Source organism: Moschus berezovskii, chromosome 9 (genome assembly GCF_049115385.1).
Source record: "Moschus berezovskii isolate FMDL1 chromosome 9, NW_MosBer_1.0, whole genome shotgun sequence".
NCBI lineage: Eukaryota > Metazoa > Chordata > Mammalia > Artiodactyla > Moschidae > Moschus > Moschus berezovskii.
This window is the reverse complement of record NC_142468.1, coordinates 36,919,230-36,945,470: the sequence shown is the minus strand read 5'-3', so window position 1 is coordinate 36,945,470 and position 26,241 is coordinate 36,919,230. Positions and strand designations below refer to the sequence as shown.

The window sequence follows — 26,241 nt, the reverse complement described above, 5'->3', positions numbered from 1 at the left end:
TGCAGGCAGGCAACAGGGTAGGACAGCCTGTGTTGAGAAAGCTGGCCATGGACAGCAGAATCCAAGTGACTGAGGGTGAGGAGCCAGAGTCCACAGGGCAGGCCAGGGACAGGGGAAAAAGCAAGAGATAATTAGGGCTCCATTCAAAACTAAGATATGATCGAAACAGAAACTATCTCAGGAACACAGCAAAAGCCAGATTAGGAAAATTGGGCCCAAGCCATGCTGGGTGGACCCTCAACCACAAGTATTAACCTCCAACTGAGTTTCAGAGTCTTTATTCCTGCTTCTTGTGGAAAGAAGAAACCATCTAAGACCAGAGCAGAAACAGGCCTGTAGGTGGAGCCAAGTGGCTGCCAGCCTTGGGGCTGAGAGGAAAAGCAGGGGCAGTGAGGTAGGCTGGCGTTACAATGCCACACCAGCCTTCAGATTCAAAACCCTTTTCTACATATTCTATTTCTTGACTCTTCTGAAATGTGATCATGATGCGGTTTTGCCTCTGAAAAACTTCCTTAAAGATGGGCTGGAGAGAGGGTGTCCATATAATTTACGACCCCACCCTGGACATTTTTGAAAGTCAAAGAGAGAACTATTAATAATTACTGCAGGGCAACCCACAGTCATAAACCAGGACAAAGCCAGACCACTCAGTCATGCAGTCACCCCAGCTTGAGACAAAGCATCGGGACTCAGACATGCCCAGGCACAGCTGGTGGAGGGTGAGACAATCTTGCCAGGACTGTTTCCCAGAGAGGCCAGGGGGTTCCAGAGGACTAAGGGAAGAGAAAATCAAAGTACACAACTTGGGTAATGACATCAAGACAGAGCTGGGGGGAGGGACGATTCTGAGGACTGCCCAGAGTTGGCCACCTGCAACGTCCTATACAGCCAGTGAAACTAAAAGGAGCTGTTTCATTAAAATCTCCACAGGAAGTTGAAGTGTTAGCAAAGTCCTGCGCCAGCAATTTCAGCAAGAGATGGGTGGCTCCAGCGGATGGCACCGCAGATGGGGTGGGACATCAGTGTCAGCAGTAGTCCCAGCACCTTCAGTGGGTGTCAGCACGGCAGCTGCTCCAGGTTTGAGCCTTGACCCAAAGTGACAAGTAAGGGTGAGCAGAAGCACCAAAGACAATGGATGCCTTGCTCTTGCCTCTCCGAGCATATGGGACATCATCCGCCAGCACACATTGAACTGGTATGGGGAACAGAGAGGGGCTGCAGTTCCATAGAGTAGATAGACTAGGAATCAAAGAAATATTATTTTATAACGGGTGGTTACTGTAATTTTAATTTTAGCCCCCAGCTGGTGGATGAGGTGCTCACTGATGGTACCTAAAGTTGGGAACCTCCCTAATTTGGGGCCACTCAGTTCACATCATAGTTTTATGGTCTAAAGTAGCCATGTACCCCCAAAATATATACATTGAAATGATGTGAATATTTATAAAATAATGCACAAAATATTTACACATGGTAATGAACACATAATACAGAAACATTTTCCAACATTTTCTGAAATTTATGGAAATTTTTCTACCTCTTAAAGAATGGCCTCTACTCTCTGATATCTAACCAATTAGTGTTAGTCTTTTGAAAATTTGAAGTTAGTACCCACTGAACAGCTAAAATGAAAAAGAGAGGCAATACTAAATGTCGGTCAAAATGTTGACCTAAAATTCTAACACAACTTGTGAAAGTGTGAAGTGATACAACCTCTCTGCAAAACTATTCAGCCATACTGAATAAAGATGAACATATGTGCTTCCACTCCTATTACACACCCAACAGCAATATGTACATATGTTTACCAAAAGACGTAGACAAAGATGTTTATAGCAGCACTATTTATAATACTCCAGCCCTGTACACTACCCAGTGTCTATCAGCAGTTGTTGTTCAGTTGCGACCTCATGGACTGCAGTACTCCTGGCTTCCCTGTCCTTCACCATATCCCAGAATTTGCTCAAACTCATGTCCACTGAGTGGATGATGTCATCCAACCATCCAGTCCTCTGTCATCCACTTCTCCTCCTGCCCTCAGTCTCTCCAGCATCAAGGTCTTTTCCAGTGAGTCAGCTCTTCGCATCAAGTGGCCAAAGTATTGGAGCTTCAGCTTCAGCGTCAGTCCTTCCAATAAATATTCAGAGTTGATTTCCTTTAGGATTGACTGGTTTGATCTCCTTGCTCCAAAGGACTCAAGAGTCTTCTCCAACACCACAGTTCAAAGTGTCAATTCTTCGGTGCTCAGCCTTCTTTATAGTCCAACTCTCACATCCATACATGACTACTGGAAAAACCATAGTTTTGACTATATGGAACTCTGTTGGCAAAGTGATGTCTCTGCTTTTTATTACACTGTCTAGGGTTGTCACAGCTTTTCTTCCAAGGAGCAAGAATCTTTTAATGACAGTGAACAACTACAAGCCCATACCACAACATAAGTAAATCTTACAAACACAAAGTTAAACAACAGAAGCCAGACACAAAAGATGCCATTTGTATACAATTTGCAAGGAACAAAAATTAAGGAATAGTCTAAGAAGTCAAACCAGAGGTGACCTTCGAAGTGGTTAGTGGACAGGGACACAGAGGAGACTTCTAGGAGATGGTAATATTCTGTTTGTTGATTTGGGTGCTGGATACACAAAGTTGCAATTTTATCAAGCTTATCATTTATCACTTTGGTACATTCTACTAGTCAAACTTGTCCCCAAGGCCAGACCATATGTAGAAGGAAGAGTATTATACTCCACTTGGTGATGGAGAATGGCAAAGTCACAGTGCAGAAGAGTCTGTGGAATGAGTGAAATTGTTGTATCCATTCCCATTATAAAATGCAACAGCATTTTGAAATTTTAATAATATTTTAAATATGCTTTACAACCTACTCCAGTTATCCAATGTAAATTAGAACCCAGTATCATTCTGGGGTAAAACAGAGACCTTAGGAAAATAAAGAAGAAAATAAGAATACCAGCAACCAAAGTGCACAAGACAAGGAAGGATCCTCCAGTTTGGGTCACATGCCTTCCTTGAACCATTAACTATAACCGGAGGTTTTTCAGTCACTAAGTTGTGTCTGACTTTTTGCAAACCCATGGACTGCAGCACACCAGGCTTCCCTGTCCTTCACTGTCTCCTGCAGTTTACTCAAACTCATGTCCACTGAGTCTGTGATGCCATCCAACCATCTCATTCTCTGTCGCCTCTTTCTTCTCCTGCCCTCAATCTTTCCCAGCATCAGGGTCTTTTCCATTGAGACAGCTCTTCACATCAGGTGGCCAAGTATTGGAGTTTTAGCTTCAGCATTAGTCATTCCAATGAATGTTCAGGGTTGATTTCCTTCAGGATTGACTGGTTTAATCTCCTTGCAGTCCAAGGGACTCTCAAGAGTCTTCTCCAGCACATTTCAAAAGCAGGGAATTGGGTACATTTATGGATCAACCCCAGTCACGTGCCCAATAAAAGCACATGAAATGAGACAGAAGCAACTTACCAAAGGAAGAAGCAATGGGAAAACAAAATATGCCTACTATAGGTGTCATAAACAGTACCCAATGGTCATCACAAGGGAAATTTTTAAACTTGACATGTCAAGAATGGGGAAGTATGTTCTCTCCAAGTTGCAGTCAACTCTAAGATCTCTCCCTAACACACATGTCAAATGTGTGTCAGATCCATTATCGTTAAAATATGGATTTACATATAAAACATAAAACATATTACACCCAAGTGTAATCTCTGACAGTAATCATGTTTCATTTCTCTTTGAGCTTTTCTAAAAATACTCATCTGTCTATGAACATATGTTAACACTTTTCTCTCCGATAGTTTGGATAAATCTTCCACATTGTTTTGACCACATATATTTCTGTTAACAGTCTCGAATCACACACCAAAAATTTAACTGATGACTACAGGTGTGGCAGGCTGAACTTCAGCTCCCACTTTTCCTCTTCAGGGAGAATCTTGCGGATTAGAGAAAAACTAGGTTTACTACATTGTCATTTAACCAGATAGCTCAACCAGAGACCTCGTCAGTTTATGTGGGACCCTCCATAATGAAGGGACCTAGCTGAGCAGAGGAGAATGGTTTAGCATGAAACCAGGACTCTTTCTTTGCAAGAAGCAGAGTTAACGGGAGGATAAGGGGAGGAGGGAGGTGGGAGGGGGGTTCAGGAGGGGGAACTCATGTACACCTGGGGCAGATTCATGTCAATGTATGGCAAAACCAACCGATATAATATTGTAAAATAATTAGCCTCCAATAAAAAAAAATTTTAAAAGGCAGAGTTAAAATCATGTTACAGGAATCTACATTCCTCTCATAGACTATCTTAGTTCTTTTTTTAATATTTAGTTTTAAGCTGACTTTTCCACTCTCCTCCTTCACCCTCATCAAGAGCTTCTTTAGTTCTTCAATTTCTGCCTTTAGAGTGGTATCATCCACAAATCTGAGGTTGATGATACATCTCCCAGCAATCTTGATTCCAGCTTGTAACTCATCCAGCCCGGCATTTCTCATGATGTGCTCTATGTATAAGTTAAATAAATATGGTGAACAATAAACAGCCTTGTTGAACTCCTTTCTCAATTCTGAACCAATCATTTGCTCCATACAGGGTTCTAACTGTTGCTTCTTGACTGGCATACAGGTTTCTCAGGAAACAAGTAAGATGGTCTGGTATTCCTGTCTCTTAAAAGTTTTCTACAGTCTGGTATTCCTGTCTCTTAAAAGTTTTCTACAGTTATGATCCACATAGTCAAAGGCTTTAGCATAGTAATGAAACAAAGGGAGTTGATCATGACATCTGGTCATGGCAAATAGAAGGGGAAAAACGTGGAAGCAGTGACAGATTTCCTCTTCTTGGACTCTAAAATCACTGCCGATGGTGACTGCAGCCAAGAAATTAGAAGACAAATGCTTCTTGGCAGGAAAACTATGACAAACCTAGACAGTGTGTTAAAAACCAAAGACATCACTTTGCCAACAAAAGTCTGTATAGTTAACGCTATGGTCTTTCCAGTGGTCGTGTATGGTTGTGAGAGCTGGACCATAAAGAAGGCAGAGCACCAAAGGATAGACGCTTTTGAACTGTGGTGTTGAAGACTCTTGAGAGTCTCTTGGACAGCAAGGAGTTCAAACCAGTCAATCTTAAAGGAAAGCAACACTGAATACTCACTGGATGGACTGATGCTGAAGCTGAAGCTCCAATACTTTGGCCACCTGATGCAAAAGGCTGACTCACTGGAAAAACCCTGATGTTGGGAAAGATTGAGGACAGAAGGAGAAGAGGGTGACAGAGGATGAGATGGTTGGAAGGCATCACTGATGTAATGGACATGAACTTGAGCAAACTCCATGAGATGGTGAGGGACAGGGAAGACTGGTGTGCTGTAGTCCATGGGGTCATGAAGGACACGACTTGGCAACTGAACAACACAACATGTCATAGACTATACCCCAGGTGGGCAAATATTTTCTATAAAGGACCAGAAGGTAAATATTTTATGCTTTTCAGGCCATTCAGTTCCTGTAGCAACTACTCAACTCTACCACTGCAGTGCAAAAGTAGCCATGGACAATACTTAATGAGTGTGTTTGTGTTTTAATAAAACTTTATTTATAAAAACAGGCCTGTGTGATTTGGTTCATGGGCTATAGTCTACAAACCCTGGACTATAAAAAAGGGGAAAAAAGAAAACCCTACATCACAGAGGTGAGATGTGTTTGGGTAAAGAGAAACCCTAGACTGGCCCTGCTGGTGAAAAGAACAAACAGAAATTGAAACACTCCCAGTTTACTTCAGCCCTCCACATCCCACCCGCTTCCTACCATAGGACTGGAGCTCATCCTCTCCTCTTGCAGAATCAGAAAGAGCTAGAACAGATTGAGACTATGTTCACATCCAGCTGAGGCCACATTGGCACAATTTGTATGTCCCTTCACGATCAAAAGGACTGGGGTTTCACTAATTCCAAGGGTGGGGGAGGGGTGGATAAGTTCTGAGAAGTGTCTAATGCTGAAGATTAAAGAGATCTGTGGAGATAAAACTGGGAGAAGTGGAAGGAAGGTGAGCATTAGGGAATGAAGGAGTATCAAATATGCTGAAGCCCACCCCAAAAGTACCTGAAACCCAGGTCCCAATTTTTCCTTGAACCCTCTCAGAATGCTTCAGAAAAGAGGCTCTTAAGCCGCCCACAAGGCCCTGCTTAATTGCCTGCCTCACCCAATCAGCTTCTCCAATACTCGTCTCCTTGCTGTTTTTTGAGCACACCTAGCACGTTCCCACCCCAGGGCCTTTGCACCTCCTCACTCTTCAGACAGACTGAAAACTCTCCCTCTAAATATTCAAATGGTTCACTCTCTCTCTTCATTTGGGTTTCTCAAGTAACATCTCAAAATGTCTTCCCTGACTTTTCTATCTAGCATCCTCATCAGACTCCACTTGTTTTAATTTTTCTTCATAGCACATATCACAACCTGACAGTCTCCCCCAATAGCATGTGAGCTCCCATAACATCAAGGACTTTGTTTAGTTCACTCAAGTATTCTTACCTTGAATAGGACCTGGGTGCCCAATAAATATTTACTAAATAAATGAATGACTCAAGTCCAAACTATCTGTGATGACTAATTTTATGTGTCAACTTGGATAGGCTATCGTGCCTAAATAGCTGCTCAAAATGTATTCAAGATGTTTCTGTGAGGGTGTTTTTGGATGAGGTTAACATTTAAATTGGTGGCCTTTGAGGAAAGCAGATTCTGCTCTATAATGTAGATAGTCCTCATCCAATCAACTGAAAGTCTGAACAAGAAGGCAAGTAAGCATTTTGCAGCAAATGGGCTTTGGCCTTCATCTGCAGCATCAGCTAATCCTGGTTCTACAGCAAACTGCCTCTGAACTACAACCACAACGTTTTCCTGAGTCTCCATTCCCCCTAGCATCTCCCATCAGCTTTTGACTTGCCAAGCCTCCACAGTTGTGAGAGCCAATTCCTTAATATAAATCTCTTTATGTACATATCCTATCCCCCCTCCCTAGAGAACCCTAATACAGTCTCTAAGCCTAACTGTGCTACTTTCTTTACTAAAGAATTCTCAATAGCTCTCTACCCACTGGAGTCAGGCTGCTGAAAGTTCTGCATATTTTTGTCAGATCTGCCCGTAATACTGCTCCAGGTGACCTTCTTCCCCACAGCCAATTAAATGGGGACTGGAGAATGGGAGAGAGAATAATCGAACACGTTTTTTAAAGATCAGAGCCAATTATTTAGAAAAAAATTGACACTTAAACCATCCGGAGACTTTTAATCTCCCCTTCATAACATACTGTTTCATTTATATTTCATGAACAGGAAGGTTGATCTACATCTTAACCTGTCTATATCCTGGAATGCTAAGGAACATAAAATATCAAACATACAAAGTCTGTTTATATTCTGGGTTTGGGCAATTTCCATAGTATTTGTAGGACTAGACATACCATAATTATAAAGTCTATAGGATGTGGTGTGCTTTCACAAGATGCCTCAGGCCAATGCTCCCCACCATGCCCTTAAAAAATAATCCTGCCCAGAGGAAGCCCCACTTGCCACATCCCCACTGCGCCTGGGCTGCCTTTAAACGATATCGCTCCGCCCCTTTCCCAGCCCCCTCTACGCTTCCAACCGGCGGGAGGAGAGCGCCCTCCCAGCCAATCAACGTTCAGCAGGGCCCTCCTCCCGCGCGTCTTTCAAAGGCCTCCTACGAACCAATGAGCGGTTAGAGGCCGAGCCAGGGCGCCCGGGGGCGGAGTAAGAAACAGGAAGTGGGGGTCCGATTGGTTTCAAGAAGACGCCTCGCCCCACCTCACAAAAGGATGTACCAATGAGCTGAGTAGAGGGGCTGGCTCGGCTCGGGGCGGAGGCTGAGATACCGGTGCTGCCTAAGGGAGGTGGTGGCCGATCAGGACGTGGGGTGGTCCGCAATGAAGCCGGTGAGTGGGGCCGGGGATTGGAGGAACGGAGCCGCAGGAATGGGAGCGGTCCTGAGCCCAGGGACAGCCCGGGCCTGGCCGCCGCACAACTCGCGCATTAACTGTCCAGGCTAGGGGAGGCGGCGCTATCCCGGGACCTGCGAGGATGGCAGCAAAGAGGGTAGGTGGCTGGCCAGGGGAAGACGGACATTCGCTACGCGCCTGTTGAGGGCTGTGAGCTGTCGCATACAGGGTCTCCTAAGCCTCGCGACAGCCCTGCCAGAAAGGGCTGAGTCCCATTTTAAGAAGGACACAGAGGCGTAGAGAGCTTGTGTCTCCGTGCATCATTCAGCCTGATACCCCAGCTCCAAAGCATATCCTGGGCTGCCTGGGCCCCCCGAGAAGCAGTCCTCGCCGCTGACGGGGAAAACTTTATGAAAGATGATTAATAAACCTCGCTTGTGGGTGTGTCACGACTGTCACCATGCCACTGAGCCACTGCTTCCCTTTCCCTGGCGTTCAGAATCTCTGGGCCCAAGGAAGCAGAAACGTCCAGCTCTGTTAGGATTTGAAAACCTGGCTGGGAAAGCCTGAGTGAAGGCGCCACACAAATTGAAACTCAAATCACCAAAACTGCCTTAAAGAGAAAGAAAAAGCAGGGTTTAGGACCAGAAACCCCACCTGACTCAGATCACCTACCACCAGGGTTGACAACCCCCTGAAGGGTCTCCATTTGCATTGACTTGACAATAGATCCAAAGCAACTCAAATCCACAGCCTAAATTGACTCCATAATGTGATCTTGTAGTAACAAACACAACCATTATAGAATATAGCTTCAGAGCTAGAAAAGACATTAGGCGGTTATCCTTGCTAATCCCTGTGTTTCCACGTGGAGGGACATCAGCTGTCACTTGTCCCCAGGAGAGGGAGAGTGAGTGATCTGATTCCTGTTTGGGAGGAGCTGAACTCAAGGAACTCATTCTTTCCTTCCCTTCTCTTCGCAGAGAGTACTTTCTAGGGTGCTGTCTGCCACAGGGTGGGGGAGGGGAGCTGAATTATCCATCACTGCCTGTGCCTGAGTGGATAAGTCCAATTCTGAAGTGAAGAATTGACAAGCCCACTTGACCTCAGCTTTAAAGCCGCATCCTCCATCTGACCCTCCATAATAAAACTGACATATTGATCTCCATGCCTCTCCAGTCTCATCCCTCAGTTGACTCCAACTAGGAAGTAGAAGAAAGGTGTGTTTTTTATTGGTCTTATACCACATCTTCCATGTAGAAATTCTTCTCACACGATTGAGTTTTGACTTCTTAGATTAGCACACAAAGTGCATCTCAATCTCTCTAGTCCAGTCATTCACAAAGTTAGGGGCAGGTTATTGCATCTATACTTCCCACGCTGCTCCCCAATCAAACTACTAGGCTGTATAGGGGTTATCTTTAGAGAAATGAGAAAGCTACTTCTTTAGCTTCCTCTCCTCTGCTCTGTCACAATTCCTGAATACAGCTGGCCCTCGGTATCCTCAGATGCAGAGGACCAACTGTACCATTTTGGTTTTTGTAAGGGACTTGACCATCAGGGGATTTTGGAATGCATGGTGTGTGTATGGGTGGGGGGGATTGCTCCTGGAACCAACCAGTCCCCACTCGGATGCTGAGGAACTATACTGTACACAAGCACATGTGGTTTTAGTTTTTTTTCTTAATTGCCTTAACTTCTCTATCTGCCTGAAAACCTCCTGCTCTTCCATCAAAATCTAACTAATGGATCTCTCCTATGTGAAGCTTTCTGCAGCTCCCTTAAGCAGTCTCTACCTTCTCTGCTCTGAAGGTCATAGTTTATGCTTCCATTTTAGCACTTCTAACTTTCTTGAATCTATGTACACATTGTCTCTCCAATTATACTGAAGGCAGGCTAATTTAGTTTATAGATCTTTGCATCTCCAGAGCTTGGCAAATGAAAGTGTCCAAGAAGTGTTTGTGAATGAATGAATAAATATCCTCACTTTATAGCTTTGGAAAACTGAGATCCAGTAGAAACTGACATCACTTGTCTGAGTTTATTCAGTAAGTGGCAGAGTCAAGACCAGATGACAGGCTTCATGGTTCCCACTGCAACACTCTTTCCACTGCATAGTCCTGTAATTATTAATAGGATGGACAGGGAGGCCTGGCGTGCTGTGATTCATGGGGTCGCAGAGAGTCGGACACGACTGAGCAACTGAACTGAACTGAAACAGCAATAGTTTATTATTGATATTTCTGATCTCTGATATTCCAGGTTGAATAAATTGCAAATATGCCTCAGTGTGTGTTTAATCAAGGATCAGTTTGCTAAAACTATATGCAAATATTCTTTACAGTTATTTAACATAATTGATTTCTTTTGAAGCCTAGTTCAATGCAAACAAGTGAGTTTGACTCATCAGATGAAGAGCCTATTGAAGATGAACAGACTCCAATTCAGATATCATGGTATGTTAACATTTCTGAGAGTTAATGAGCTAAAATATTTGAGGTGTACATCGTAATCTTTGTATAATTTAATCTATATATTGTAAATGATTCTCTTCTGATGAGTATATAATTCTTATCTTTTTATATCTATGACAGAATAAGATTTTTTGAAAGGGGGGAGGTGGGAGTGGTGGGAGTTCCTTCCTTATTCATTGAGAAAACCATAATAGAAATAAGTTAAGATTGCAATGACCTCCCATTTAGTACCAAAACTTTCTTATTCTTTCATGACAAAGGAACAGTGTATGAAATATAGGATGAGATATTCTATTATCCTTTATTCAAATCCTAGTACTTGCCACAGTAATGCATCTACCAGCAGACCCTGTTTAAGATAAAAGCCATATTGCCATAGATACAATAACAAAGCAAATGTTTTTATAGAAAATCAGCTTCTAAATCTTGGCAGTGACTTACACCAGATTCTCTATAACCAGCAATCAAATGCTTCCTCTTATCCCTGTAAATGTAATAATCTCTCTTTAATCATTTGCCTTGCTATAGGAAGAGGGGAAAAGTGTTGGCCCTACAGTTATTTTATTCTGCCATCAAATAGCGATTATTTTTCATTTCCCTTTCTAAACACCCGTTAGACTCAAAAACTTAGATAAGTTTGAAAATTAGATAATTTTCAAAGTCAGGTAGAATTTATATGATGCCCCCTCTTTTCGTCTAAACTCATCTCTTTTGCAGACAAGGTGAGGCTCTGCCTCCTTTGTCCTTGAGTACTGCAAACTGGGAACAGGATTTCTTGAAATTATTTCATTTTAACCAAAATCCATTACAACAAAGAATAGGTGGCCTGTGGTTTTTATTTATGAAATTGTATCTGTTTAAGGAAGTCCTATACAGAAATCTGAAGATGAAATTATCAAAATGTTCATTTTCAGCTTATTACCTAAGGTTACTAATACAAAATATCTCAGTAACATACTGCAGGGTAACTTAAGTACACTTTAGATTAGCTGTAGGTAATCTTGGCATTACTATCTTTAAGTTAGTTTAAATAAGTTTGCCACTTTTAAGACTTAAATTCAACAAAGCAAATGATAAGTCCCTATTTTAAAACTAGTCTTTCCAAGATTTTTATGGCAAACACATTGATACTTAATTGTGAATTTTTGTTTTGTGACTGCTATAAAACTTTAAAACACCTTTGTTCAGGGCCCAGCACACGTTTGTGTAAATGTCCATCTATGACTTTAAATTGAACTTGATAAAGTTTTCTTCCTTTCAGGCTACCCCTGTCACGAGTGAATTGTTCTCAGTTTCTTGGTTTATCTGCCCTTCCAGGTAGGTGACACTTCTGATCTATTAGAAATAATTTTTGTGTCAGCTAGCACATCATTCTCTGTACTGAGGAATAAGAGAATTTCACGGACTATCAGCATAGGAACTCAGTTCTGGAAACCCTGTTGGTGGGCTACTGATAAAGGAACATACATCTGTTCTTCAGCCCTCCAGCTCCACATTCACAGGTCTACATTTCTGATTTACCTATCTTAAATGTAACGTGGGAGTACAACATGAGGCTAAGGACTACAGCCAGGTTCTTGTTACAGAAATCTGAATCCCTGGAATTATATTCCTAAGAATATAAGAAATTGAAATTCACATTCAAAATGGAATTGGTGCATATAAATGATCATGTGTAATGATTTTCTACAATAGCTATATAAGTGTTTAAATATACTTGTTATTTATGACCAAAAACTGACTCTTTGACTTGCCTTGTCATTACTTACAGGTTGCAAATTTAAAGATGTTAGAAGAAATATCCAAAAAGATACAGGTAGGTGTAATAAGAGAAAACCATCTTAACGGGTTTTTAAAAAATTATACTGAAAATCTCTTTGTCATAAAAAACAAACTGTAGTCTCTTCTGAATTTTCACAAAAATGTTCAGTATTTCATGAAGTTTCAAACTATAGACTTATTCTAATATATGAAGAAGTATTTGTGAAGAGCAAAGAGAACTATCATGTACTAACCATTATGCTGTTTTTCACTAATTGTTGTCATTTTGTACATAAAAACTGCTTTTGAAGTTAGAATGTATAAGTTGGAGGGAGAAAACTAATGTAATAGAAAACTGGAATTGCGATGCTTAGAACTTTGAACATACTGTTCTTTGCAGACTTGACTGTATTGGAAATTAAGCCTGAGTTGGGAACCCAGAGGTAGTATTGAAATTGTCTATCCCAGACAGAAAATTTATAGAACCAGGGTATAGGTAGAAAAGATGTAATAGGACCTGGTCTCCACATGCCCAAAGATATTCATAGCCTGAAGTTTAATAATGCTACAAATACACTGATAATCTACCCTGATTTGGCATTTATAAATTGCATACTAACAAATTTAGATTTTCAAAATATTTTTTTCTGCTTGACCTGGAATATCTCAAGCTTACTTGTCCTACCAATGTCCTTATAATAAACCAAAGCAAAAATGTATATATTGTTTGATTCTGATTACTATAGATTTTATAAATCTCAAAGTTCTTTCCTTGTTATCCTAGAATATCAATTTGCTAATATACTTTCTTTAATTTACCTCCCCAAAAAGACTTAAAAGACTAATAGATTAGTTGACCCTTGCAGTATTTGTAAAGATTTTCTGCTCTAGAGATATCCACCATGGTAGGCAATTTCCATTTGGAGAACAATCATTTATGTCATGAGCAAAATAACATTTAAATCATTGGTTCAAGAAACAATCTTGCACACTTTGGAAAGCCCTATTCATTTAGTCTCTTCTGTGAAAGGAGTTTCTAGTTTTTTACCAAAACTTTTTTTCTTCCAATGAAATCTTAAATGGAATCCAACATACAAAACAGATAACAGTGTTTGAAGGGGGAGACCTAGACTCTCCTAGCAGCACTTCTTATTTCCTTCCTCAGAGTCCTTTCTGGGAAAGTTGAAATCTATTAATCCAACCTAAATAAAAGAAATTATTCAATGTGTACAAGAGGCAAACAGGAAATCACCTACTCCTAAAAGTGGTTAAGTCTGTCAACTACACGTTAAACCCTTTTACAAGTACAAAAGCATAATAGTATTATCTAGAACAGAAGGCAATGGCAAGCCACTCCAGTACTCTTGCCTGGAAAATCCAATGGATGGAGGAGCCTGGTGGGCTGCAGTCCGTGGGGTCACTAAGGGTCAGACACGACTGAGCGACTTCACTTTGACTTTTCACTTTCACACTTCACTTTCACACATTGGAGAAGGAAATGGCAACCCACTCCAGTGTTCTTGCCTGGAGAATCCCAGGGACGGGGGAGCCTGGTGGACTTCCGTCTATGGGGTCACACAGAGTCGGACACGACTGAAGTGACTTAGCAGTAGCAGTAGCAGAACAGCTGTCCTTAGAAACATCCTGGGAGCCACAAATAGAAGCCATATATGTACTTTGACATTTTCTAGGGGCCATGTTAAAAAAGTAAAAACAGGTAAAGTTAACTCATTTCAGTGGGTTTTAAGTATAAAATAAATTATTAATTAGATGGGGTTTTTTTGTACTGTACTGTTTTTGAAATCATATATGTATTTTACATTTATAATACATCTCAAATGGACTAGCCATAGTTCAAGTACAGGTTTAGCATTTCATGATAAAAGTACTTTGTACTTAAATGGCTAAATGTCCCTGGATTTGGTGGGCGGGGAGAGAAAAAGAGGAATCAGATGAGCCAGAATTATTCATTATGAACCAAATGCTCTGTAGTGAATATTGCCATGAGGAAGCTCCAGTAAATAGATGACATGTAGTACTGTTGCTTGGTTCATATCATTACCCTGAAACTCACTAGGTCATATAATTTTCATACAGCTAATGCTTTTATTTCCTTGAAACCCTAGTTCATAAAGTTAAATGCATAATTGTGTGGTACAGTGCAAATATAAGAGAGAATACAAGAGCTCAGGCACCATGGCTATGCTGGAGATTTTATATATAATGCTTAGGGTGAAACAAAATATTTTTAAACATAGCAAACAAGGTTGATTTGGTGAGAAGAAAACAGGGAAAATGTGCTATCATTCCTTCTTATTTTGAAATATTAGACATTTTAAAATTTAAAGTAGTATTTATTATAAAAATTATTTTTCAAAGCAGCAATATAATTGACATTTCAAAATCCAGTAAAAGGTATTTTGACTTATAAAGTCAGATCTCATTTTAATCATGTTTTGGTTCAGATGTTTCTAATTCCTATTTGTGCATAGTTACTTTTTATCCTAGTTTGAAGACAGATCAGCATTGTTTTAGGTTATCAATAAGCACTTCAAAGTTAACAGGTTATCATTTGTTATTTACTTAATTTGTTCAGCTTAAGGGACTTAACTCGATATTTTCCCTCCTGACTGTATTTAAATTTGTAATGTTTTGTCCATGTGTGTCCTTGTGTATCTCGGTCTATTGGCAGAAGAACTAAAGAGCTATGGTATACAAGACATATTTGTTTTCTGCACCAGAGGGGAACTATCAAAATATAGAGTTCCAAACCTTTTGGATCTCTACCATCAGTATGGAATTATCACTCATCATCATCCAATTCCAGATGGAGGGACTCCTGACATCACCAGCTGCTGTGAAATTATGGAGGAGCTTGAAATTTGCCTTAAAAATAACCGAAAAACCTTAATACAGTACGTTCTCCTTTTCTCCATATAATATGTGAGAAATGTCCCAGTCAAAAATGATTTCTCAAATTATTGCATCCGTATGCCCTTTTTACCTACCTCATATTTCATTGCAAAGATTTAAAGGAGGTAACACATGAAAAGTCCTGCACAATGTCTGGCACAGAGCAAGCACTCAGATATTTGCCATGATGATTTTTGAAGAGTAAGGACAATGAATGAGTAGATTGGGAAATTTTTAGAATAGGGTAACAGGCTTTTTTTTTTTTCCTTTTCCTTTTGCCTTAGATCTTTACTCATAATTTGGGGATACTATCCTTCCCAAAAAGGTCAGGGTGTCATTCTTGTTATATAACAACACCTTAATTATCGGTCGACCTTACAGTTACTTTCTTCCAACAGCAAGAAAGTCAACTTTTTAAAACATTAGTCAGCAAAGGAATCATTCCTAACCCATGAGCATTCCTAAAAACAGGACTTGAAAATTTTATTTGATGATATGAATTTGCTACCTGAAAGAAAGAAAAGGGACTTGCAATTTTTGTCAGTGGTTGGACATAAGCTACTGGTATCAAAGTTTAAAATAAAATGAATTAAGGGAGAAAAAAGGGAGAGAAGAAAAAAGCTTGGAGAAAGGAAGAGAGTGACAATTGGCAGTAGACAGTAGCACCGCGAGACTCGAAGTGGTGTCATGGACAGTAACGTAGTTATACCAGAGGGGAGCCCCACAAAGCAGAGCGGAACCAGCTACAGAGAGAAAACTAGTCCTTCTTTGTGACTGCATTTTTTTTTATTTTGTTTTGGTATCTTAGTCTGTGTAGTCCTTTCTGGAGCAACATAGCACATTAAGTAGTGTGATACCTCAAAAGCTCTAGGGTCACTACTATGGGCTTGAAAGTATACAAACTATACCAAATAACATCGTCTCAGGGCACCTATTAAAAGAACAAGCCCAGCCAGCTTCTCTCACCCTAGATCAAGAGTTCTGGGGCTTCACACAAATAGTTTACATTTTTTAAAACAAACCAACCTAGTACAGAGGTCTTTGGGAACACACATCTGTTTATGACCAAAACTAAACCCTGATGTAGAGAACTGTAAAGCAGGGGAGAAAGAACTAGAAGTCATTTTATATCCTGCAGTTTCCAAACTTACTCTATAGAAAACATCATCTCTCATCTAGTACTAATTGTAGAAACAATATTTTAGAATAAATACTGTTATCTATGATAAATTTGCTGGTAAGTCTAAGAAAAACAGCATTAGATACATGGAGCTGGTGAAAAACTAATTTACAATTTTGGGACCCATTTTTCAAACAAATTTTGTGATTTTTTTTTTCCAAATCTTTGAAAGCTTCTGCCGAAAGATTACTAGAAATCACACTAGCTCAGTTTAAAGAAGCTTAACAAATCCTACTCTAGCAGGTTCCAGCAAACCAAACGCTATGATGTTTGAACACAAACAGGATGGAAAGGTGAATGGGCAGTCTTGATTATGTCGAATGCTTTAGGCTCCCATAAAATAAAACATCTGATGACTGGAAATTTTCATTATCATAGACTTTTCAAAAGTGTCCCTACAGTGACCAATGTTTGTTCAGACAAAGAAGATTTTCTATTCATTCTCCTACCCTTGAGTGCCGACATTGCTAGACAGCTCTAGAGTTTATTCCTCAGAAACAGCATCTGGTAAATTTTTTTTTCCTGTTTTCTGTCTGTGCTGCCTGACTGCTTTCCTGGGACTTTTTTGTTCCTTTATAAAATCAGTGCCTATTGTATTATACCATTTCCTAGGGTTGTTAGAACAGAGTACCACACACTGGGTAGCTTAAAAAACAAATTCCCGCCCAGGTCTAGAGGCTTGAAGCCCAAAATCAAGGTGCCAGCAGGGCTATGCTCCCTCTGAGGCCCTGGGTAGATTCCTTCCTCTCTTGTTCCTATCTTCTGGTAGTGGCCGGCAATCCTTGGCATACTTTGCCCTGTAACTGCATCACTCCACTCCCTGCCTCTGTCATCCCATGACTCCCTGTATGTCTGTGTTTTCATATGGAGTTTCGTCTTAGAAGGACACCACTCATAGTGGATTGGGCTCCCTTGGTGACTCAGACAATAAAGAATCCGCCTGCAATACAGGACACCCAGTATCTTTGAATGAATCAGTCAAGAGCAAAGTATGCTTATTTATTTGCTGGGAGGTAAATAAATCCTGATCGTTGGATCAGGAAGATCCCCTGGAGAAGGGAATGGCAACCCCCTCCAGTATTCTTGCCTGGAGAATTCCATAGACAGAGGAGCCTGCCAGGCTAGAGACCATGGGTTCACAAAGAGTCAGACACGACTGAGCAACTAACAAAATTTTCAAATAAGGTCACATTCATCGTACCAGGGATTAGGTACACATCTTTTCAGGCACACAGTTCAATCCAGTGGATGAAGCACTGTATATGAAATATTGTGAATACAAAGCACACACTCTGAGATGCAGTTCCACCCTCAAAGAAACCACAGCTAACAACGCTATCACACAATTGTAATAATACTCAAACAGATGTATACGCGGCAGTACACAAGATGGCGGTGGTTTCTGTGGGGGAACAGAGGCACTTCAGAAGTTGAGATTTGAGCTAGATTTTGAAGCATAAGTAGGAATCACCCAAACAGAGGAGGAAAGATAAAGGCAGCAAGAGATATAAGTGGTACATTTTAATCTTACAGAAAGCCACTGAAATATTCTCTGTCTTTATACAGTAGAGCCTCATCTCTGAAACAGGCCTATAGCCAGGACACTGTAGAAAGCAAGTTCATCAGTTACCCAGGGGTCAGTACCTGTTTGATCCTGTCTCACATCCTGCCACGAGACACATCTCTACAGTTCTGTCTATGTATACAACACTCTAACTGATGTACTTGATGGGTTGTCAGCACCTAAATGGAATCAGTACACTCTTAGAAAAGTCAGGAAGTGTCTAATACACTTTTTTAGGATCTTTGAAACTGATTAAAGTGAATGTTTTCATTGCTTTAAGAATTGATCCTCATTTTCCTAGAAAATCCAGTTATATAGAACTGCTCATTTCTTCACAATGCTGCATAATAGTAGCTAATGTTCATTTATTTCTTACTCTGTGCCAAGCTCTGTTGTAAGCTTTACAAATGTTACCCCATTCAATCCTCATTATGACATAGATACTATTGCTGTCCCCATCTTATAGGTGAAAAGCCTGAGGCCCAGAGAGGTTAAATAACTTAGGCTGACACATCTAATAAGTGACAGAGTCATGATTCTCAACCCCAGGCTGTGGGGCTCCAGAGCCCAAGCTCTAAACCTACAGGATACACTACCTCTGTACTCTTATTACATGACTGAAGAGTTATTTATATGGATTTGTCTCACAACTACTAAGGTTTCATTTAGAGAAAAATAAAGAGGCAGTTGGTAAAACTAATTTCTATCAATTTAGTAACACGTTACATTTCTCAGATGTTGAAAGTGAAGGTGGCTCACAACTCTGTGACCCCATGGACTATAGTTCATGGAATTCTCCAGGCCAGAATACTGGAGTGGATAGCCATTCCCTTCTCCAAGTGATCTTCTCAACCCAGAGATTGAACCCAGGTCTTACACATTGCAGGCGGATTCTTTACCACCTGAACTACCAGATGTTGCAAGAGGTCAATAAAAAGGTTTTGCTTTCCTTGGCCCCTTGAGGTATACAGAATACCTCCCAGCAAATAAATAAGCATACTTTGCTCTTGACTGATTCATTCAAAGATACTTATTAATCTCTGTGGATGCAAGGCACTGTGCTAGGCATTAGACTAGAAATAGAAGGCAGAAAGAGCAAGTCTCTAGTTATAATTGTTGGGATGGAATAAAAATGTAAAAATTTCAAAACTCTATTTCCCTTTCAGCTGTTATGGAGGACTTGGAAGATCTTGTCTTGGTAAGAAATATATTTCCATTATTCAGTTTTTGTTTTTTACCTCAAAGTAGGAAAACTTATTTTTCTGGGCCATATGCTCACTTTGTATGAAAATCAGACAAAACATAATATATGTCTACTAAGACCCAAAGGATTATTTAAGGCCCTACATTTAGTGTTCCTTAGAAATCTTCGGTGAGAGTGGAGTGGGAGGTGTTTCCAGCATTGTTTTAGAGGATTCTGGAAAACAATTTTTATGTCTTAGCACCTGCCTTCTTGTGTTTTATTTTCTAATGTCTTCCCTATGCAGGTATTATGATACAGTAACTTCTAAATATCCATGGGTAACATAAGCATAAAAACCTTAGTTACATAACTTTAAACTTTTCAAAAATATGTTGGAAAAAATAGCTAATGAAATAACACAGTGGGAGTAACAATTATTCCTTTCAGTGTTAGACAGTACCAAAATTACAAACTTGTGTAAAGATACTATCAGGATGAAAAGACAACCCACAGAATGGGAAAAATATTTGCAAACCCATCTGATAAGGGACTTACCTAGACTACAGAAAGAACTCTTACAACTCAATAAAAAGACAGACAACCCAGTTAAAAACTGGGCAAAGGATATGAGCAGACATTTCTCCAAAATACACAAATCACTAATAAGCACACAGAAAAATGCTCAACATCTTAGTCATCGGAGAAATGCAAATCAAAACCACAGTGAGATACCACCTAACACCCACTAGGATGGCTATTATCCAAAAAATGGAAAGCAAGAGTTGGCAAGGGTGTAGAGAAACTGGAAACTTAATACTCTGCTGCTTGGAATGAAAAATGGTGCAGCTGCTTTGGAAAATAGCCAGGCAGTCCCTCCTCCTCCTCACCCATTAAGTTACCGTAAGACTCAGCAATTTCACTCCTAGGTGTATATCCAAAAGAAATGAAAACATGTTCATACAAAACTTATAACATTTATAGCCATATTATTTATGACAGCCAAAAAATGGACAAGCCTAAATGTCTACATCAACTGACAAATGGATAAACAAAATGTATTGCCATACAGTGGAATATTATTCAGCTGTAAAAAGGAATGAAGTACATGCCACCATATGTAAATGTCTTGAACACATAATGCTAAGTGAAAGAAGTCAGTCACAAAAGACAACATATGACCCCGTTTCTTTGAAATGTCTAGAATAGGCAAATCCATAAAGACGGAAAGTAGATTAAACGTTGCTTAGGGGAGGGGTGACAGGTTGATGAGTGACAGGGAATGATAACAAAAGGGTACAGGCTTCTTCCCGAGGTAGTGAAAATATGCTAAAACTGTGGCGATGGCTGCACTAAAATCCACTAAATTATACACTTTCGATGAATGAATTGTGGGATATGAATTTTAATCACTCAATAAAGCAGTTTTAATAAAAAAGAATGAAGCCAGTGTTAAATTTTAATTCAACTGCAGTCATCTAAAATCATAATTTAACTGCAAAAACACACACTAAAAAGTCTTAGTCTTTTAATTCATTTCAAACAATTACAGCAAACTCAGTCTTCTGCACAACAGAAGTCTAAACTAAATATGAATTGTTGTACCCCATCGTCAATTTACAACATACATAATATATGCTTTTTCTCTCATGCTCTGTTAGTAGCTGCTTGTCTCCTCCTATACCTGTCTGACACAGTATCACCGCAGCAAGCCATCGACAGCCTGAGGGACCTGAGAGGATCTGGAGCAATACAGACCATAAAAGTAAGAAGGGTGACTGTTCTCATGAGGCTGTGGTTAGGAACGGACTGTCACAGTGCAACACGTCCTCAAAGGGGCCATGAAAATCCAAAGCATCCTATTATGCATGTATCACCTGTTTATATTTTGACTTTTTAAATTTACATTTAAATAAGTTCAGCTTTTCCAAACAAAAGAATGAAAAATTATGACCTTTCCAGTTTATTCTTCCAGGACCCATTCCTTTTCAGTTTTTGCCCATTCAGTTCTGGGAATGAATTCTGTCACCTGGAAAAATGAGGCAATTTTTACTATAAAATTGGTAGTTTCCTGGGTAGACTTTTGACTGAAAAGTAGCTCATGAAGATCCTCTTATTACAAACACAAATGAATGACTAATAGAAAAAAAAAAAAAAAGTCATTCTAATTATCCTTTACTGTGACTAACCAAAGTGACATATTTCCATTTACTTTCTCTTTAAAACCAAAAACACTGAGTAGCAGTGCCCCAAATTACCGATTTGTAGATCTGTAATGCCAACAGAAAAATACACCCAACTGAATACAGAGTTCCAGAAAAGAGCAAAGAGAGATAAGAAAGCCTTAAGTAACCAATGGAAAGAAATAGCGGAAAACAATAGAATGGGAAGACTAGAGATCTCTAAGAAAAATTGGAGTTACAAAGGGAACATTTCATTCAAAGATGGGCACAATAAAGGACAGAAACGGTATGGACCTAACAGAAGCAGAAGATATTAAGAAGAGGTGGCAAGAATACACAGAAGAACTATACAAAAAAGACATTAATGACCCAGATAACCACGATGGTGTGCTCACCTAGAGCCAGACATTCTGGAGTGTAAAGTCAAGTGGATCTTAGGAAGCATTACTACAAATAAAACTAGTGGAGGTAATGGAATCCCAGCTGAGCTTTAAAAGATGATGCTGTTACACTGCTGCACTCATTATGCCAGCAAATTTGGAAAACTCAGCAGTGGCCACAGGACTGGAAAAGGTCAGTTTTCATTTCAATTCCAAAGAAAAGCAACGCCACAGAATGTTCAAATTACCATACAATTGCACTCATCTCACATGCCAGCAAGATTTTGCTCAAAACCCTTCAAGCTAGGCTTCAGCAGTAGGTGAACCCAGAACCTCCAGATGTACAAGCTGGATTTAGAAAAGGCAGAGGAACCAGAGATCAAATCTCCAGCATACACTGGATCATGGAAAAAGCAAGGGAATTACAAAAAAAATCTACTTCCACTTCACTGACTATGCTAAAGCCTTTGACTGTGGATCACAAGCTGTGGAAGATTCTTAAAGAGATGAGAATACCAGGCCACCTTACCTTCTTCCTGAGAAACCTGTATGCTGAAAAGAAGCAAGTTAGAACTGGACATGAAGCAACAGACTGGTTCCAAATTGGGAAAGGAGTACATCAAGGCTGTATATTGTCACCCTGCTTATTTAACTTCTATGCAGAGTACATCATGCAAAATTCTGGGCCAGATGAATCACAAACTGGAATCAAGATTGCCAGGAGAAATATCAGCAACCTCAGATACGCAGGTTATACCACTTTAATGGCAGAAAGTGAAGAGAAACTAAGAGTCTCTTGATGAAGGTGTAAGAGAGCCTATCACTTCTTGGCAAATAGATGGGGGGAATGTGGAAATAGTGTCAGATTTCATGTTCTTGGGCTCCAAAATCAATGCAGACAGTGACTGCAGTCACGAAATTAAAAGATGCTTGCTCTTTGGAAGAATAGCTATGTCAAACCTAGACACAGCTTTTTAAAACTTTGGAAAACTCAGCAGTGACAGAGTTTTAAAAAGCAGAGACATCACTTTGCCGACAAAGGTCTGTATAGTCAAAGCTATGGTTTTTCCAGTAGTCAGGAATGGATATGAGAGTTTGACCATGAAGAAGGCTGAGCGCCAAAGAATTAATGCTTTCAAATTGTGGTGCTGGAGAAGACTCTTGAGAGTCCCTTGGACCAGTCAATCCTAAAGGAAATCAACCCTGAATATTCATTGGAAGGGGTGATACTGAAGCCGAAGCTCCAGAACTTCAACCACCTGATGTGAAGAGCTGACTCACTGGAAAAGACTATGATGCTGGGAAAAATTGAGGGCAAGAGAAAGGGGTCACAGAGGATGAGATGGTTGGATGGCATCACTGGTTCAATGGACATGAGTGTGAGGAAACTCAGGGAGATAGTTATGGACAGAGAAGCAAGGCATGAAGCAGTCCATGGGGCTGCAAAGAGCTGGACATGACTTAGCGACAGAACAACAACAATGCTAACTTGCCTTCCTTTCCCAGTTACCTGGTCTCAGCTTTAGGACTAAGTCAGAGGAGCAGGTTCTGAAAACAGAAGTTCCCTCTTGTTACCTGTTAAAATCAGATGATGCTTCAAATTTAAGATGTTCCCAAATGTCTGACAAGAAAGAATTACATGGACAAAAATATGTATATGTGTGTGTATATGTGTGTTTAGCATCTTTAATCTTAAGCCCACATTAATATGGGCTGTCTATTTATCACCTCAGCATTCTGGGGCAAACATGGTTTTTCCATCTCTGTGCTGATATAAGTTAAGTTAGCAGTATGCAAGCCCAACTTCTCAATAGTAATACAAAATGAGATTTTGGGCAGGGTAAGAATATCCTCTGGGCAGCTGTTAAAACTCCAAATGAATTAGTTAAAGAATCTATTTTGCTTATCTGTTAAGAATAGTAATTTCAGTATTTTCTACTATGGAAATTGTTCCAAAATTATTTTATCATCACAAAAACCAGACAACTAAGGCTTCTGTAAACCAATAGATTTTTCTTGAATATACTGTTAATTGCTGCAGACAGTACCCTTCCCTGTGGACTTACTCCCCAGGAGAAAATGCATTAGAAATAGAATACCAGACCTGGTTTTGATCCTTGGGTTGGAAAGATACCCTGGAGAAGGGAACAGCTACCCACTCCAGTATTCTGGCGTAAAGAATTCCACGGGGTCGCAGAGTCGGACACAACTGATCGACTTTCACTTCATGTGTTATTTTTAATCTTATTTGCTCCGGCCAGTAAGGGAGAAATAATTTTACAGACATAAAATGCTCATCTGTATTTCATGATACCTGCTAATTTTTAGAGATTTTTAAAGCAAGTTTTTCACCCTATATATAGCTTTTGTTGTTGTTTAGTCACTAAGTCATGCCTGACCCTTTGCGACCCCATGGACTGTAGCCCTCCAGGCTGCTCTGGCCATGGGATTTCCCAGGCAAGAACACTTGAGTGGGTTGCCATGCCCTCCTCCAGGGGATCTCAGAGGAAGATCGACCTTGGGTCTTCTGCATTGTAGGTGGATTCTTTACCACTGAGCCACGAGGGAAGCCCTTTATGTAGCATCACTGAAAGATAAAACTTCCCCAAGATGTAAATACCTCCTTATCCAAAAGGATGTAGAATCATTTTTACCAAGTATTATTTTGATTCCTGATTCCAACTAGTATCATGACTTCTCTGGCAATTAGCTTTCTACAATGTATTTCAGTGTATCTTTACTTTTTTCAGCAATATAATTATCTTCATGAGTTCCGGGACAAGCTAGCTGCACACCTTTCATCAAGAGATTCACTATCAAGATCTGTATCTAGATAAAAGCATTTCAAATAGCATATATATATGACCATGTCTGAAATTTGAATTCTCTAATAGCATTTGTATTGAAACTACTAGTGTTACCAAACTGAATGTAATGAATGTAAATGTACATGTGCAGATATTCCTAAAGCTTTTACTGACAAATTTCACTGTGTCTCTTTCATATCTTATAGGAGATAGGAAAACCGTTAATACAATTTTCCTTTTAAAAATACACCAGCTGTCCTGCTGCATTTTACCTAGAGGTAATGCTGAAAAACAGCATATGGGAAAATATATTTTTTTTACCATATTCTTACCTCATATTATTATTGGTAACTGCTGGGTGGCATGTGACATGGTAACACATATGAAAATTGCTACAAGCACCCAGGCTAAAATTATTTAAATAACTCTTACCCTCTATTCCTCTGAAAATTTCTCCCATTGTTTTCTCTACTTCATATAGAATTGTGAATTTGTCACCTCCCTTCCAATGCCAGATCATACCCAACAAGTGTTTATCCAGCATTTGCTGGAATCTTCCAAGATGAGGAATTCATTGGTTCAGACAGCTGCTATTTCTTACAGCATTGTTTTTTTAACCCTAGGAACTACAATGGAATGAATTTAATACCTCTTTCACATTTATTTTATAAAGCACTTACCTAAAGTTTAAGTCTCCAGTTTTCTCACTCCTTCACTTCACTGTTACCTGTGTCTTTGTCTTTAAATTTCACGCTGAGCTACTGAAAGCATTTGCAGACGAGGATCATACCGTGAGTCAAAGTTACCTATTTTAAGAGACGTCAGCAGTTTCAGCGCTGCAGAATCCCACGTCTCTCTTGGCTACTGGTAGTCATGAAGGTGACCAACGGAGGAGGCACTTCCACACAAGCAAAGCAGATTTCACCACATCAACCCTTAATTTGAAAATAGTCATATAATTACCAAAAGTCTTGCTGTCTCTCACCATTCTTGCTCTGATGAGCTACTTTAATTTCATTAAAGAATACTTTAAAACATTTACTAGCACTGTTTGGGAACTTCAGACCAGAGACTCAGAATGTACCATAATATAAAAATCAATGTTTTAATACTTTAGAACTTAAGGTTTTCACTCTAAGACTCTTAAGAAAGATGGGAGAATCACATATCCTTAAGGATTTCCAACCGAAGATAATAAATGCCAAAAGTTATAACAAGGAAGTTATTTTTTTAAAGTACAGGCTGCAGTAATAGATTGACTTTCTCATGATTTTGTTGTTATAACCAAGTACAATTTAAAATCACTCCATTAAGCTTTAAACAGTCACTGAAATTGACATTACCAAATCCTTCTACCAATTTATAGCTTACTCATGAATATCTAAGAACAGCAGAAAAAATATTAGCATGGACTAATCAAATCCTTTAATCAGTTGAATTTTCAAAGTATACGCATCTCAATTTCCACTGCCAAGTGCTAGTTAAGCCTTCCACAATAAAATGCTTGACTATTTTACTAAGTATAAGGAAACACATCAATTATTCCATAACAAACATGGGATGTCACTACTCAAATATAATTATCCAATAAAGTTTAATAACATGTAATTCCAACATTCTTGGAGAAGAATTTTCTCTGGTTAATCTACAGGACAGCCCTCAAAACAATGAGGGAAGGGAAACAGAGAGACCTGCTGGAATCCTGGTCATACACAAGCCAGTTAGCTGCTGAAACAGAATCAGCACACAAAACTCAACCATTATCCACAAACTACACAAGGAAACATTTGAGACAGTTTTTATTAAGTATACAAAAG

The 26,241-nt window shown here is 39.7% G+C and overlaps 1 protein-coding gene across 3 annotated transcripts; it reads left to right on the top strand.

Annotated features, from left to right (window-relative positions):
• The first annotated feature begins 7,844 nt into the window (after positions 1-7,844).
• CDKN3 (cyclin dependent kinase inhibitor 3) lies at positions 7,845-25,041 on the top strand. Of its 3 annotated transcripts, none has more exons than XM_088839581.1 (8): positions 7,845-7,979; positions 10,356-10,438; positions 11,718-11,773; positions 12,228-12,272; positions 14,910-15,132; positions 19,041-19,072; positions 20,716-20,821; positions 24,900-25,041. In XM_088839581.1, exons 1-8 carry the CDS (start codon positions 7,971-7,973, stop codon positions 24,988-24,990), a joined length of 645 nt encoding a protein of 214 aa, XP_088695707.1. In that variant the 5' UTR covers positions 7,845-7,970; the 3' UTR covers positions 24,991-25,041. The 3 variants fall into 3 exon arrangements, with proteins under 3 accessions (XP_088695707.1, XP_055292063.2, XP_055292062.2); XM_055436088.2 differs by lacking the exon at positions 24,900-25,041 and adding an exon at positions 24,368-24,505 and having other exon boundaries at positions 20,716-20,819; XM_055436087.2 differs by lacking the exons at positions 7,845-7,979; positions 24,900-25,041 and adding exons at positions 8,014-8,139; positions 24,368-24,505 and having other exon boundaries at positions 20,716-20,819.
• Positions 25,042-26,241: the final 1,200 nt, after the last annotated feature.

Coding starts and splice junctions, on each gene's coding strand:
- CDKN3 (XM_088839581.1), top strand. Junction 12,273..14,909: donor AAATATCCAAAAAGATACAG/GTAGGTGTAATA, acceptor GTCTATTGGCAG/AAGAACTAAAGAGCTATGGT. Junction 20,822..24,899: donor GCAATACAGACCATAAAAGT/AAGAAGGGTGAC, acceptor TTTCTCTACTTC/ATATAGAATTGTGAATTTGT.